This window comes from Pagrus pagrus (genome assembly GCF_965226575.1).
Source record: "Pagrus pagrus genome assembly, chromosome: 6".
Classification (NCBI taxonomy): Eukaryota; Metazoa; Chordata; class Actinopteri; order Spariformes; family Sparidae; genus Pagrus; species Pagrus pagrus.
Window position 1 is genome coordinate 27,351,287 of NC_140190.1, and position 16,875 is coordinate 27,368,161.

The window sequence follows — 16,875 nt, forward strand, 5'->3', positions numbered from 1 at the left end:
AACAACTGAATATTTTGGTGAAATTATATTAAAGTCAATATCCAACTGTTACACACACACATACACACCACCTCCCCTCACCTACACACACCACCTCCTCTCACCTACACTCACCACCTCCCCCCTTACCTACACACATACACCATTCAGTCTGCAACCTTCAGGGAGCTGTAAAAGTCCATGTAGATTCGTGGAATACCCCCTTTTTGGCTAAAAAAAAAGTCTAAGTCTAAGTCTTGTCTCCTTGCTTACTACAAGTTTCTTGAATGGGGCGTCCATGTCATATTTGAAGAGGATGGTACTCTTCTCCTCCTTCTTAAACCGCATCCATTTCATTTTCAGCCAGCTGACCTGAAAGAAAAAGAGTGTAGGCTATTTGATCATGATATCAATGATACAGTGAGCACATTAACCATTTTAAACTGCACTTGAACTGCTACTTAACTTTTTTTAAATGTTGAAAATGTGTAAAATGACTTTTACCTGCTCTCCGTCAGTGTCTTTTCTTGTTTTTGATTTTCGTTGCTGCTGCTGTTTTGTAATCTATGAAGTCTTTGTGACTGAGCTCATGGACCTTGTAGGACTGGCTCCTCCTGGCACCTCTGACCAGAGTGTAATAGCCCTCTGGAGTATAGACAGGCACTGTCTTCCGAGCCGTCTCCACTGCCGCATGGACACTGTCACACTCCATCTGACTGTGCCCGGATTCCAGGAACTTATGGTCAATGATGCGGAGAGGAAGCTCCTGGACTGCTTGGAGGCACATTGTGCTGAAGCCAATATTCCTGTTCTGGCCTCCGCATGTGTCGGAATGTAGGATAACATGGTCAACTTCTGGACTGAGGCTCTGAAGGTAATTTTGGATACATGTGCCAATCTCCAAAGATCCTCTCCCCCCTCACCTTCATGCCACATGTAACAGTGAACCTCTTTAGTCTCCATCTCGTACACTCTTAAGTTGTACGTGCTGAGTTTCCTGGAGTAGTACAAACTACTAACATTACTCCAAGGAGTGGAAAGGACCTGCTCCAGGTCGAAGGTACAGGTCCTTACTGACTCTGTACTCTGTCCTAGCTCCTTATCTTGCTTTTTGTGATTTCTCGCCTGTTCTTTTCGTGCCTGATGTGCCTGATAATCAGCAGCATGGAGGACCTTCTCATGGTCAGGGAGATTTCTAAAATGTTCACAAACCTTGCAGGCATCCTTCTTAGGGATATGGAAAGCTATGTTAAACTCAGAGGTGAAGATCTTCCTGTATATGCTTTCTTTGACAGGACCTTGTGTTGTGTGCCACTCTGCGCACTTTTCCTTGTAAAGCTCATACATTTTTTTAACATTCAGTGTCTCCTCCAGATAAGCCTTTGTTCTGTCTTTGCGAGAGTAGTGGTTTTCGATGGTATGAAAGGACTTGATGTGCTCCCTGACTGTATTACTGGCAGCACTTAAGATCTTGTTCTTTGGTGCTTCTTTTCTTACTCTCACACTTTGGCATGTCCCAGCTGTTGAGCTTGCAAGATCTGGTGAACTTTTCAGAGACATCAAGAGTCTTTAAGAAAAAGTCCTTGCAAACCTTCACCTTGGCATCATTTATAGTGAGACTGTAAGTCAGAGTGTTCTGTCTACATGAGCCTGGTTTTGACACTCTTTAATTTCTCTTTTTCTTGAATGTGATGTATCACAAAATCCTTCTGTCGATTTTTGTCCCCCATCCCCAGAAATGATTGAAAATGTGAAATTGATTTCTTTTCCAACTGTCTGTGTCTCTTTTCCTTTTCCTCCCTCTCTTCTCTCCCTCACCATTAGTCTCCTCTCTGGTTCCTTGCTCCTCTCCCTCATCACTGGTCTCCTCTCTGATGTTATCACTGGGGTCTGGCTCCTGTCTCTCATCCCTAGCTTCCTTAGAATCCTCCATCTCTCTTGCTTCCTCCCTGGTTTCTGTGGCCTCAGTGGTATCTACCATCTCCCAGTACTGTTCTTCACTGAAAGCTGCCTCACCCTGAGCTTCATCTGACATATAGAGAAATAGCCAATTGATTAGTATTCACAATACTTATTTATTTATTTATTTAATGTATTCATTCTTGAATGGTGCACCAACTTTATCAATAGTACTTCCATTATACAGCTATTTACTTATCAATGGAATGTAATTCAAGTGGAAGTTCTCCAATGATGTGTAGTAGCACTTGCTCGGCTTCTGTGAGCTCTTCTCTGGCATTACCATCCATGATGACAGTCAAAATGGGCCAGTGCAGGTACTGTCAGTGTAAGTGTAACACATGCCTGTGTTACGCCTGTAGTGTTTTAAGCCTTTAGGTCACTATGATTGGACAAAGTGATATAATGATATAAAAATGTCATTTTACCCCAAAATGTCACTTACGCCCCTTGTGCTCCAAGGGGTATGTTCTTTTATGCCCCTTGTGCTCTAAACCCTCAAGGTGATCTTGACAAGCCAGGTGCCGGTATGGACGGAGAGCGGCCACCACGTTTGCGCCCTGATCAGTTACCCAGACAACATTGTTCATAACTGATGCATCAAAGCCGAGGACTGTGACCAGTTGCTGCTGAAGCTCTTTTCGGATATTTTCTCCTGCTTTTGCTTGGTTTGGGAAGCATGTTGTGGTGAGTAGCTTGCTTTTCATCTCATATTTTGGTGTAATATAGTGACATGTTATAGCCATGTAGCTCATCTTACGGAAATCATCCGTCCACATGTCTGTAGTCATGCCAATATTTATCAGTGACATGACCTCCATTATCTCCTCAACTGTCTCCCCTCTCTTGTCATTTGTCATGATTTTGCATCTTCGGGAGATTGTGGTGGGGTCAGGGAGTAGTTCCTTGGCTGAAACGCGGCCATATGTTGCGCCAACATTTATTAGCTCTTGTGCTAACTGTTTCAAACCGGTCCCCGCAATTGTTTCAAATGGCCGAATGTCCATGCAACAGAAGTTCACACATTTTGTTGTGACTTCTGACTTCACTGTGTCTGGTGGTGTTTTGGGGATGTAATTGCTTACACTTGTTGTTTGTAACCGCTGCTGGATCCGCCACATGAACGATCAAAATGTCTCTGTAGATGTGATGAACCAGTCTTTTTGCTGTCGTACGGTGGAACAGCATTGCAAAAGCTGCACTGAAAAAACCCAGTTGGCTCATTTTGAAGGGTTGTAACAAGTTTAAACTTTGCCCAATACTGAGCTTTTCCCTTGGTGTTGCTTACCGTCTTAAGTTCACCATCTGCAATCTTCTTCTTTATGTTATCCATGTTTGTGGCGGGACCTATAGGCTGGATGCGCGAATGGGATCAGTATAATATGATGTTAGTGACGTGCAGCGGAGAGGGAGGGGCAGAGCGGCTTCTGCGTTCAAGCCCGAGCTCGGCCCGTGTCAGAGGTAATGATGTGGTAATTTGCCCGAAGCCCGGCTGTCGGTCCCCTCGGGCTCCAGCGCAGGGCTCTAGTGTGCACACAACCCCTAATGTGTGGGTATATGTACATGTGGGTTAGTTAAGAGAGAGAGAGAGACACAAAGACAAAGAGATAACGCTCTTAACGGCAGCTAAGCTAACACTTTAGCTCCAGAGAGTGGAGAGGCTTGAATCAGCTTGTAATGAGCACAAAAAAAGCAAGCAGCAAACTATGTTTTATAACGTAAAACTATAGCGAATGAAAAGGACTCGGTTGTCCACAAACTCACAATTCAAAAAACTCAAATGTAGCTTACAAGCATACAATACACGCTAAGTATATGCCCAGACATGGATTAAGTCTCACTTGTAGTGCGTGTCTTCTTTAATCCAGCTCGCTTCCTCAGCGTCGATTAGAGGCGGTTGCAGCGTCCTGCGGTAGCTCTTACAACAGCATAGTCAACGTGGGCATTAAGAAAACGGGCAAAGCAGTCGTTTTCTGAGGGACAGTCCTCCTTCTACAGGAGTATGAAAAGAGGCTGGTTGCGCAGCGTCTTTTCTGGATCTGGAGTGTGTATAGTAAACACGGGGCAGCTGTGGCTCATCCAGCGAGATGAAAGACTGCAGCCTAGGCGGGTAAAATCTAAATGTCTGGGGTGCTCCCTTTGAGTAACAGTTGCGCAGACGAAAGCTGATGCTTCCAGCAACACGTAACTCTGGGACTGCATTGAAATGAGCCTGCAGCTGTACTTATCTTCTCGGGTCACGGCGAAACTGATGCCATCAGGTGCGCTCACAAACAATGGGGGATGGGAGTTTTCAAATCTGGGGGGACTGTGACAGGCAGGCGCCACCTACTGGACATTAGGGTCGGTGCACTTTCCTTTGCTTACCAGGCTTTGTTAGTGCAAGAAGGCCGGATTTAAGCGTTGGGCTACACGCAGGCCGCTCTGTTGTCAGAACCATGTGGTCGGTCCCAACACTGGTTTCCAGTAGCCAGTTCCTCTGACTCCTGCTCCACTTGGTGGTCTGGCTGAAACCCATTCTTGGTTCACATGTCGCCCCGCCTTTCTGTCACCTATTCTTGCCACCTGCTCCAAGCCCTCAGTTGACTGTGCCAATTTCCAACTCGAACTACCTGAACGGCATTTGGCAGCCCCTGCAAATCCACAACCAGACCTGCAGGCAGACGCCCCTACTGACACCAACCTAGACCTCCAGCTGCTGGCCTCCTGTTCTGCCCTGCAGCAGTCCCCTTTTCCATCGCGGAAGCTGTCTTCTTCTCCTATGTTGCGACAACCCACTGAGCCTGAGCTGCAGCAGTTACTGGTTTCTTTGCAGAAGATGACTCCTGTTTCCCTTGTACCACTGGCTCCCCTGCCAGTTTCCCAACCGCTGTACTGTTGCCAGCCTCTGGTCCTGCTACCCTGATAATGGTCTCCAGTCCAGCAACCCTGTCCCAGCCTCAAGTTACATCGCCCACATTGAGGCCTTCGTCCAGAGCTGATCCATTCTTCGGCCCAGCCACCTGGACACCCTAGCTATCCTCCCCAGTTCCCGCTGTGTTCCAGATAACTTTAGTTTTCTCATTTTGCTGCATGTGACCTCTTTGGTCTTGTTGTGGAGGTGACGGCTCCCAGACGTCATTTTAGAAAGGGGAGTACTGTCATGGTCCTGAGTTTTAGTTGACTTATTTTATGTTTTATGTTGAAAAAGACTCGTGAAAGAAAACATGGCACTTGTGTGTCATGTTTTGCTTTCTCTGTTTTCTTATTCGTCAATTAGTCCCTGTGTATTTTCTTGGTGAGTTTCCCAATGGCTGTAATGCCACACCTCTGTCCAGCCCCCAAGTCATCCTCTCCAGTTCCCCTTTTCCTCCAGATAACTTTGGTTTTGTTGAGCTGTCCCTTGAAAGGGGGGTACTGTCATGGTCATGAGTTTTAGTCTAGCGACTACATGTACACACAGCAGCATCACACACAAACAAAAAGAGTAGCTCCTGTGCTTAGCGTTGTACTGACACTGCTCTTGTTAAAAATATCCTGTGGTTTCGCCATGGTAGCCATGGTACCTCGTTAAAAAAGTGCTTGCCAGTGCAGCAAACAACAGAGCAGCTGTGCTTAACTCTTTTGTTCAACATAAAACTAGTGCTAGTTGTCCCTCGTTATGAGAAAATCAATGGTGGACCTTCCACCAGCACTCAAGCCATTACCGGGGATACTCAGATTGGGGGCAGTACTATTCAAATGAGTCTCCTCGTTACATAAGAAGTAGACCAAAATCTGAATTGCATGCTGAATCTCATGTTTTCTGACCTTGGCAGCCCATAAAAACACTTACTGGGATGTCTTATTTCACAGTTTGTGGGCTGTTGGGTAGTCAAGATACCCAAATGTATGTTCACAAGCACTGAAAAAGATTTAGATGTCCACTTTGAAGCTTGCATCATTATTTTTCAACCCTTCTTTATGTCTTGCATTTGGGTCCTTTTGCTAAAAGGGATTAAAAATCGTAGTTAGCTGAATTGTATAGCGTAGGACGCCTGAATAGATGCTGTCCATCTTTGCCAGGCTATTAAATTGTTTAGCCTGCTACATGAATCTTTTAGCTGCTCACAGCATTGAAATATTACATTTAAAATATTCAAGAACAACATCTTCCAAATACAGTGTCCCCGTACTGTGGATAATAAACAGAAGAAATGGACAATTTGGTAATATGTCCTTCTATTGAAAGTACTCTACATTTTATATTTGTCTTTGGCAATGTAAAATCATACAATGGCTGGAAGATAAGGTTGAAGCAATAACTAGGTAACTAATTATATGGAGGAAAAACAAGATGGGAGAAATGGGAATCAGTTGCATTGCATTGGTAGCTTGACAGAGGAAGGGAGATCTAGGGAGGAAAAAAAATCAAGTGTGAGAGTGAATGATGTAATGGAAGAGTTGTTGTGGAGTGTGTGTGGAGAGGAGCAAGGGGAGGAGAGAGAGAGAGAGAGAGAGAGAGAGAGAGAGAGCAAGAGGAAAGATGATGGAAAAGAAGAAGATAAATATCTCACCTCATGAAAAAGTTCACCAGAGGGCTGCGAGACCTCAGCAGGTCTCTTTTCAGATCCACACTTTCTCTGATGGTCATGGAGACACTGAAAGCAGCTGACCTCTGTATCCCCCTCAACACCTCCTGCAGGTCAATGCCTGTTACTCCCAGAACCATGGTCATCAAAACACTGCTGTCCTGCATCTCTCTGCTCACTGTGGTGCTCAACTTGTTGGTCATCATCTCTATCTCCCACTTCAGGCACTGACACTTTTCTTGAAATATGACAGATGATGTTTATTCTATGCTACAAACACCAACTTAATTTCTTATTTCACCTCTATGCACCTCTATTGACTGTGTTTTTGAAAAAGTTAGATGGGTGAAAGATATCAGGACTGTTTGGATCTGAATGATATAGTGCTTTATTTGACATTTAGGCTATGTAGAAATTGGTTTTCACGTTGCTGTACTGTAAATGAAATTTCACTTTCCACTCTCTGTCACACTAACTGCTTTGATATAAACTCACTTGAACTGAACATGAGACACTAATCATTATCTCTTCCTCCAGGCAGCTCCAGACTCCCACCAATCTCATCCTCCTCTGTCTAGCTGTGTCTGACATGCTAGTGGGCCTTGTAGTGATGCCACCTGAAATCATCATGTTGCAATCCTGTACGTTTGTGGATAAAATTTCATGTGCTCTTTTTTACCTTTTTAGCTTCACCCTCACCTCTGCCTCTGTTGGGAGCATGGTGCTCATATCAGTGGACCGTTATGTGGCTATTTGTTACCCTCTGCGCTATTCTTCCTTGATAACACCAAGAAGAGTTCAAATCTGTGTGTCTCTGTGTTGGTTCTGTTCGGTTACCTACAACTTTATGATACTGAAAGATCACTTGTCACAGATAGATTTGTTGAATTCCTGCTATCAAGAGTGTGTTCTTGTCATAAACTACATTTTCGGGGCAGTAGACTTGCTGGTCACCTTTCTCAGCCCTCTTACTGTCATCATAGTTCTCTATATGAGAGTGTTCATGGTGGCTGTGTCACAGGCACGTGTCATGCGGTCTCAAATTTCAGTTCTCAGATCAAATACTGTGACTGTTAAGAGATCTGAGATGAGGGCTGCTAGAACTCTTGGTGTTATCCTTCTTGTGTTTGTACTTTGTTTCCTTCCATACTACAGTTCTTCTATAGCAGGACAGGACACCACAAGTGTAGATTCATCAGTTCAACTTTGGCTGTTCTATTGTAACTCCACATTTAATCCTCTGATCTATGCCTTTTTCTACCCGTGGTTTAGAAAATCAGTTAAAGTCATTGTCAGCCTTCAGATACTACAACCAGGCTCCTGTGAAGCCAGGATAATGTAGAGATAAGCAATTAATGTGTATTTACGTAATTATTTTATGAAAGAGCATTTAGTTGAATTGATGGTGAAATGTTGTTTTTTTCAACTGCACACTGCATTACATTCACACACATTTTGAATGCAGACAGTCAAACACAACACTCATGTGTGCACAGTGTTGTGACATATAAACTTAATTACTTTGGTAGCAATATACTGAACTAAATAAATGACAGCAAAAAAAACAATTTCAGGCTGTGAACCACTGTTTTGATGCAACCTTTCCCAGTGAAGATGATGAAGTTCCACCCTTGGTGTAGATCAAATATTGACCATGCAGTTTCCTCAACATATCCTGCCAGTGTGTTGATTTTGTAACAGAAGTACTGACCCTGATCCACAGACTTGTTGTCAGAAAAATCAACATTTTGAATGTATTATCAGTGCTCAAAGCACATGTGATGCTAAAAACATTGCTGTGAAATGGTTGTTGTAATTTAAAAAGGTAAATGAATACTTTCATCACAAGACTGTTGGGCATAATTAAGGCGCACGGGAGGTGACATGTAGAGCAAAAAACAATTTGTGCTTTCAGTTTAATAATTCATGCCTCTCTTTTTCCCCCTTCAGACCATCTCCCACTATTAATTTCAAAGTACCTTCAATTACCAAATAATTAAGATAGAACTATGTACTAAGTCAACCCAAGTTACAAAAAACATGCAAATTCCTGATGAGTCGAATAAAACAGAAGAATCTATACTGTGTTATTTGACATGCCCTTTGTGCCATCACGCAGTTATCCACTTTAAGTTTATTTAATTATTTGATTTAATCCAAGAATAGTTTCTGTTTTTAATAAAGGGAATATTTTTGTTGTGTAGCAAGTATATAGACATGGGATTTGTAATATATTCAAAGTGGAACCAATATTCAGGGTGTGTTTCAGCCAGTTCTTTTCTGTTTGGTACACACACGCTGCCACGATAGGTAGAGCACCTGGCAGGTTGACAGAGGACTGGAGAGGTGATTTCGAGACTCAAAGTTTTGTTGTTGTGTGCTGATGCGCAAACATTTGGATGAAGAGAGGACTTATAACCCCTTTGAGTTAACGCGGCCAATGAGGTAAATAAGTCCGTTTGTTGTTTACGTTATGTGTGTTAACGAACCGACAAGCGCTTGAGTTCACGTGATAGTACCGTGACGATGTATATTGTTTGATTCGATTTAATTATGTGTGAATTAAGTTGAACATGCAAGCTATATTTATGTGTCTGTAATATGTATTTAATTGTTATTCTCTATGAGAATGCTCTGTATTATATGGAATAATTTTATGATCTGTTCATTTTATTTTATTTAGTTCTTAAGGCATGAAGATGCAATAAATGCCAGTAAACAAAGAGCGCCTTGTTCGTGATTTGACTGAAGGGAATTACACCCTTGATTCTTGTGTTTCGAAATGTCATTATTTTATTGTTTCATTGTAATTTAATGCATTAGGGGTATAGTAAAGCACAAGAAAACCTTTCACTGATGACTTTCTGTCCCTGAATTGTACTGGGGCTCTTTTATGTATATTGGAAAGCATTTTTACTGTTTTTGCCTGGTATTAAATGATGCTTGAAAAACTGTTCCGTGCTTTGAACCTTTACATGTGGTGGATTCTATAGATAGACAGCTATTTTGAGAAGTATTTTTTATAAGACAACTACCAAACATTTGATAGCTTTGAGTTTTAAGTGTAAGCATTTTTCACTGTTGTCTTAAATGATAGTAAATTGATTCTCTTTGTACTTTGAAATATTTTAAACAGATCTTTTAGAGACAAAATAAACGAGCATGAAAATAATTGGCAGATTTCTCTGTAATGATCATTATTTGCAGCTTTAAAAAGAGACACAGAGACAAAAAAGCAATATTATGAACACTACTGCTACTCAGATGGGTTTTTATCAGCCACACAAGAGCTGGTTTTGTTTTTCGCCCTTCTTTGTGTGTGTGTGTGTGTGTGTGTGTGTGTGTGTATGTTAGCCTGGCAAAATGTGGTGCTGGAGATACGTATTGTTGCTAAAACTAACACAGAAGCAGTTGAGTACTTTGCCAGGTGTTTATATGTCTGTCTGTGGACACATTTTGTCAGTGTGACAGTATTCAGAACCACACCCCTCTTCAAACTTGACTTGACTGACTTTTGATCTCAATTACACACCTGCAAAGTCTCATGACTGCATCTTGAGTAGTTGTGGCACTATCGTGTTGACAAAATGTGTCCACAGACAGAGATATAAACATTTAATCACATATGCATTTGTCCTCCCCAAGAACTTCAAACACACTTCAATGTGTGAAATTGGTAGACTTATCAATTTAGTAGAGGATCTGACTGCTCCTGAGTCGGGGTCTTGGCCTCTCCTGTTCTTGGGAAAGCTGCAACCTTGTCTGGTGCCATGCATGTCCTCAGTCAGAATCATTTGTTCCTGAGTCAGCTGTCTGGTCGACTCCCGTTGCTGGTGCCTCGTCAGCGCCCCAGCCAACACCTGCTCCTGGTTCTATTGCTGCATTCCAGTTACATGGGAGACCACTCGCCCGAGTTGCAAATTGGGAAATCTCGCAGCTGTCACGCAACATTTCACAGAGGCATGCCCCCTTTTGTTCGGAATATCCACTGTCCTACTCAGTGCTCCTGAGAGTACACCGAGTAGAGCGAGGATAGACAAACGACTAGACGAACAAAGATGGCTGCGCCCGTAACTGAAATGTATTTTCTTTGTATTTGTACCACGTTAGTCATTTTAATGTCAATTTTAAATGCTCTTACATACTTGATTACATTGCTGCTTTAATCTGGTCACCAATTTATGTGTTACACGGTCTTGCTGTGTCTGCAATACAATGTAAAGTTTTGTTTTCGAGCTGGTTTGCTGAAGAGGCTAATGTAGCTAACAATAACAATAACAATGACTAGCCTGCTACTGCCCTGATGGCGTCCATGTTCTTCCGACATGTCATGTAGCGATGACAAACGGGAACGCTATTTGTGCTACAAGGCAGAAAATGACGTCACATTCTCCCGTAAGAGCAACTCGGGCGAGTGGTCTCCCATGTAACTGGAATGCAGCATATGTTGGCGGCCTGGCTGACTCCCGCTGAGGGTTTTTGGCATCTGATTGGCCGACACCTGGTCCTAATTCTCAGTCGGTGGTCTGTGGTCCTCGGTCTTGTAACTCCAGCTGTTCAGCGGAGCTGCATGGCGGACTCAAAACACAGCCAGTGGGGTTTGCCGGATGACGGAGCTAAACCGTACCGGAGCCGGAACGCAGCGAACATGCATCCAGTGGAATCTTTGGGTAACAGGTCGCCCATAAGATTACGTTTGTGTGTGCGCATAACCCCTAATGTGTGTGTACGTGTACATGTGGGTTAGTTAAGAGAGAGAGAGAGAGAGAGACAAAGAGCTATCACTCTTAGCAGCAGCTAAGCTGACACTTTAGCTCCAGAGAGTGGAGAGGCTCGAATCATCTCATGATGAGCACAAAGAAAAGCAAGCAGCAAACAATGTTTTACAACGTCAAACTATAGCAAATAAAAAGGACTCGGCGGTCCAGCGGAACTGATGCATTCAGATGCGCTCACAGACAATGGGGGATGGGAGTTTTCAAATCTGGGGGGACTGTGACAGGCAGGCGCCACCTACTGGACATTAGGGTCAGTGCACTTTCCTTTGCTTACCAGGCTTTGTTAGTGCAAGGAGGCCGCATTTAAGCGTTGGGCTACACGCAGGCCGCTCTGATGTCAGAACCATGTGGTCGGTCCCAACACTGGTTTCCAGTAGTCAGTTCCTCTGACTCCTGCTCCAGTTGGTGGTCTGGCTGAAACCCATTCTTGGTTCACATGTCGCCCACCTTGCTGTCACCTATTCTTGCCACCTGCTCCAAGCCCTCAGTTGACTGTGCCAACTTCCAACTCGAACTACCTGAACGGTATTTGGCAGCCCCTGTGAATCCACAACCAGACCTGCAGGTAGAAGCCCCCACTGACACCAACCTAGACCTCCAGCTGCTGGCCTCCTGTTCTGCCCTGCAGCAGTCCCCTTTTCCATCGCGGAAGCTGTCTTCTTCTCCTATGTTGCAACAACCCACTGAGCCTGAGCTGCAGCAGTTACTGTTTTTTTTGCAGAAGATGACTCCTGTTTCCTTTGTCTCCAGTCCTGCTGCCCTGATGCTGGTCTCCAGTCCAGCAGCCCTGTCCCAGCCTCAAGTTACATTGCCCACATTAAGGCCTTCGTCCAGATGTAGCCGGTCTGGCCTGACACTTTGGTTTGCTACGGCCTCTGCGTTGTGTTTGTGGATGATGGAGAATGAGACGAGGACAATTTCTGCCTTGCTGACCGAGAGGATTTATTCTGTGTAAAACACATCAAAATGAGAACAGCAACTTCCTTAACAGCTTCCTTTGAGCACACCTCTCCTCACGGGGACCGGAAACTGAGTGAGTGGCAACATTACCACGACTGTTTTCTACACACTAAATAAAACAATAACATCAGTAAAACTGTACAATAAAACAAAATACATCTCTTTCAAATATTCTCCACCCCATCAGCAGCAATGTTTTTAGTATTATATTATTTCATCAAACAAGCTAGCATTAAAAAAGATAACATAATGGAAGCCCACATACCTGTGTAAAACACATCAAAATGAGTACAGCAACTTCCTTCACAGCTTCCCTTAAGCACACCTTTAAAAACAGATCGCAGCAACCTGTATGAGAAACTGCCGTGATGCTACATTAGCTTAACTTAGCATGCTACAGGAAAGTGCTACGCACTCCGAAATGATAACAATAAATGTGTGACCTTTATCAAGTAAGATTTGCACATCTGTTTAGTGGTTTTTTTACCACATTTTAACACGCTACAGGTGGGAACACTCATAACTCTTACCTCTCCTCACTGGGTCCGGAAACCAAGTGAGGAGAACAGTGCGAATCTACAGGAAGTGTATGGAGAGAATTTTGTTCCTTTATTATTCAATCAAATAGCATAGATTTGAAACCAAAAAAGAGATTTGAGAGCAAAAGAGAGTAAGTGGCAATCAAATTTTTTTTTTTGAGATCGAAACAGAACAGGTTGCAATTGAAAAAAAAATATGAGAGAGCATATTTCTTCAACTTCAATCAAAACTCAAAACCATTTTGCTTATAAATCAGTCCTCTTTGGTTGCAAATTCTAAAGTTTTGCTTGCGAATTCAACTGCACTTGATGGGCAGGGCCTACGCTGGTGGATGAGAGAAGAGTTTCTATTGGCTGCCCAAGCCCGAGCCCGGACTTATTTCCCACCACTATACCCGGGCCTGGCCCTTGATCAAGCATTTGTGCATTTTTTTTTTTTAATCATTACTTTATTCATTTGCGATCCATTCCGTTCTGAATAAACAAACACTGCGGTGTACATGCTTCGTCCTTGTTGCATTATTCATTAAGATGATTGTAAACAGACTTCTGTAGTTCAAACACCTGGGAGTTGTAGTTGAGAACGTTAGTTATAACAGCCCACTGTAACGTGGGCTGCTGAAGGGGAAGGTGATGGTCCACTTTAGTGCAGGTAGCTCCGGTTACTCAAGAGACAGCAGGCAACATGTGGGGGTTTCCGTACGGCACTTTTATTCATAATACTGACCACACCATGCCAGGTCTCTACAGCACTAGATGTTACAGGCATACGCAAACGATCCAGGCCGAGGTTCTTGCACCAACACTTTACTAAATATAGACAAAATAAAATGGGGAGTCTTCTCCCTGTCGGCAGCATCCTGTCTCACGGGGAGCGGAAGTACACCTGCTCTTCTTCATCGTACAGGTTACATCACCCGCTAAACAAAAGGAGGCTACATTGAATAACTCTGACTGTTACGCCACGTATTAAAAAATTGTCGGGTTTAAATCGGGCTCGGGCTCATAATTACAGTTAATGTGTCGGGCCGGGCCGGGCCGGGCTCGGACACAACGGGTTCGGGTAGGGTCGGGCTTGATTTTTTGGGCCTGATCTAAGCTCTACTTGGAGGTAAGTTGATAGCCTGTTGCTCTTGAAACGTTTCCCATAAGTAATGAATTGCGCTATATATCGTTGGCTACAGCCTGCCGTACATTCACAACAACAACAACAACACAAGTAATGAATTATAATGCCCTGCTGCTGCAAGCACACTGATTAGCAGCATCATGGTTGTCTCTGCTAGTCACGGCCTGAGCAGAGTAGCCTAATGAGTGAGTGAATTACAGGGAGGTGGATACAACGTAGGGCTGTGATTTAAACATTTAGTGTTGCATGGTACTCGCGGTGCCAACACGTCACGGTTCCTACACAAAAGTACTACCGTGGATTACCAAACTACCTCAACTAAACTCCTCCCGGCTCCGTTCTCACTACAGCTGTTCTAATGTCAACAAACAGATCAGTGGTGCTGAAAGTTGCGTTTCTCTTCTATAGCCTACACATTCTACATCTCGGAGGTCAAAAGCATCATTCAGTGTCATTTAAGTCGGACCGTCTGACGCAGCTGCTCCTGTATAGACCAGTAATGCTGGCTGGTTGGAAATATGTGCGTGAATTTGTTAAATTATTCGCCACGTGTGTTTGTTGACATTAGAACAGCTGTAGTGAGAACGGAGCCGGGAGGAGTAGCGGCAGCCCGCTACACAGTGGAAAGTGGCACCGCGTTCAGCGGTAGTACTGTTGTGTAGGAACCGTGACATGTTGGCACCGCGAGTACCATGCAACACTAAATGTTTAAATCACAGCCCTACGTTGTATCCGCCTCCCTGTAATTCACTCACTCATTAGGCTACTCTGCTCAGGCCGTGACTAGCAGAGACAACCATGATGCTGCTAATCAGTGTGCTTGCAGCAGCAGGGCATTATAATTCATTACTTGTTGTTGTTGTTGTTGTGAATGTACGGCAGGCTGTAGCCAGTGATATATAGCGCAATTAATTACTTATGGGAAACGTTTCAAGAGCAACAGGCTATCAACTTACCTCCAAGCAGCACAGCACAAGGGGGAAGTGGGTGTAATGCGGAAGGCGCAGCTGGCACTAGAGCCAGGTCAAACCAGCCAATAGAAACTCTTCTCTCATCCACCAGCGTAGGCCCCGCCCATCAAGTGCAGTTGAATTTGCAAGCAAAACTTTAGAATTTGCAACCAAAGAGGACTGATCTGCAAGCAAAGGTTTTTAACTTGAAAGCAAAGAGGACTGATTTATAAGCAAAATGTTTTTGAGTTTTGATTGAAGTTGAAGAAATATGCTCTCTCATATTTTTTTTTCAATTGCAACCTGTTCTGTTTCGATCTCAAAAAAAAAAATTTGATTGCCACTTACTCTCTTTTGCTCTCAAATCTCTTTTTTGGTTTCAAATCTATTCTATTTGATTGAATAATAAAGGAACAAAATTCTCTCCATAGTATGAAGTGACATCACAGAGATGTCAAAGGTCACACAGCAGAATACAATTTACCAAAATAAATTAAATTATATTAAATTTCCAAAATAAAAGCTCCCCAAAATAGACAGAATTGGATGTGAATACATAAAAGAAACAACAACAAAATATGAACAAACATGGGAAAAATGGATTTGGTGAAATATAAACCACCAACATTTATACATCGGTTACACAGAGATGCTCCATTCTTCAGTCCAGCCTCCTGTTCGCCCTGCAGACTTGCTCTACCTTTGGCCCTGCCTTCTGGTCACCCAGCTATCCTCCCCAGTTCCCGCTGTCTTCCAGATAACTTTGGTTTTCTCGTTTTGCTGCACTTGCACTGTTGCCAACTCCTCAGTAAGGAATGTCGCTATTGGCTGTCCTAAAAGTCGCTAGAAGTCACTAAATGACGTCATCACCTAATTTGCATAACTGGCCATGTGCATTTAATTGTAATGGACGCTGTAGGAGAGAGGAATAACGTCGTGGGAGAGATATAAAACACCCTTAATGTGTTTAGAACTACAAATGAACTTATTTTAGTGCAGTGATTTATTTTGGACAAACAACATTTTACATTTACATCCGGCCCTGACTGTAACCCAGGGTGGGATCAGCCAGCGGCGGCTTCGCGCATGCGCGACTCGCAGTCTGGACGCGAGGAGTTAACTTCTCCTGCTCTGACTGCAGCTGGGAGGGACTGTTGTGCGAGGACTGAGCCGCCTGTGAGTGCTTTGGGACGGTCCCACGGCAGCACCCGCTGCTCATTGAACGATAGGTGCTTTCACGTCAGAGTCTCCACAAGTCTCCAAATACACCAGAAAAAGCCGCCAGATTTGTCGCTAGTCGCTTTTTTGAAAAAGAGTCGCTAGAAGGGTACTGTCATGGTCATGAGTTTTGGTCTACCTCATTAAAAAAGTGCTTGCCAGTGCAGCAAACAACAGAGCAGCTGTGCTTAACTCTTTTGTTCAACATAAAACTAGCGCGAGTGGTCCCTCGTTATGAGAACATCAATGGTGGACCTTCCACCAGCTAGCACTCAAGCCATTACCGGGGACACTCAGACTAGGGGCAGTACTATTTAAATGAGTCTCCTCTTTACGTAAGAAGTAGACCAAAATCTGAATTGCAGGCTGAATCTCATGTTTTCTGACCTTGGCAGCCCATACAAACACTTACTGGGATGTCTTATTTCACAGTTTGTGGGCTGTTGGGTAGTCAAGATACCCAAATGTATGTTCACAAGCACTGAAAAAGTGAGGTTTTTTTTGGTTGTATTAGATGTCCACTTTGAAGCTTGCATCATTGTTTTTCAACCTGTCTTTATGTCTTGCATTTGGGTCCTTTTGCTAAAAGGGATTAAAAATGGCAGTTAGCTGGATTGTATAGCGCAGGACGCCTGAATAGATGCTGTCTATCTTTGTCAGGCTATTAAATTGTTTGGCCTGCCACATGAATCTTTTAGCTGCTCACAGCATTGAAATATTACATTTAAAATATTCAAGAACAACATCTTCTAAATACAGTGTCCCCGTACTGTGGATAATAAACAGAAGAAAGGGACAATTTGGTAATATGTC

General features: G+C 43.5%; 1 protein-coding gene across 1 annotated transcript; it reads left to right on the forward strand.

The window, feature by feature from the left end:
* Positions 1-6,548: 6,548 nt before the first annotated feature.
* Positions 6,549-9,277, forward strand: LOC311258111 (trace amine-associated receptor 13c-like; the record flags this gene model as incomplete). The annotated part of the gene is made up of 2 exons (XM_084354159.1): positions 6,549-6,712; positions 7,026-9,277. 2 exons carry the CDS (start codon positions 6,549-6,551, stop codon positions 7,828-7,830), a joined length of 969 nt encoding a protein of 322 aa, XP_084210285.1. The 3' UTR covers positions 7,831-9,277.
* Positions 9,278-16,875: the final 7,598 nt, after the last annotated feature.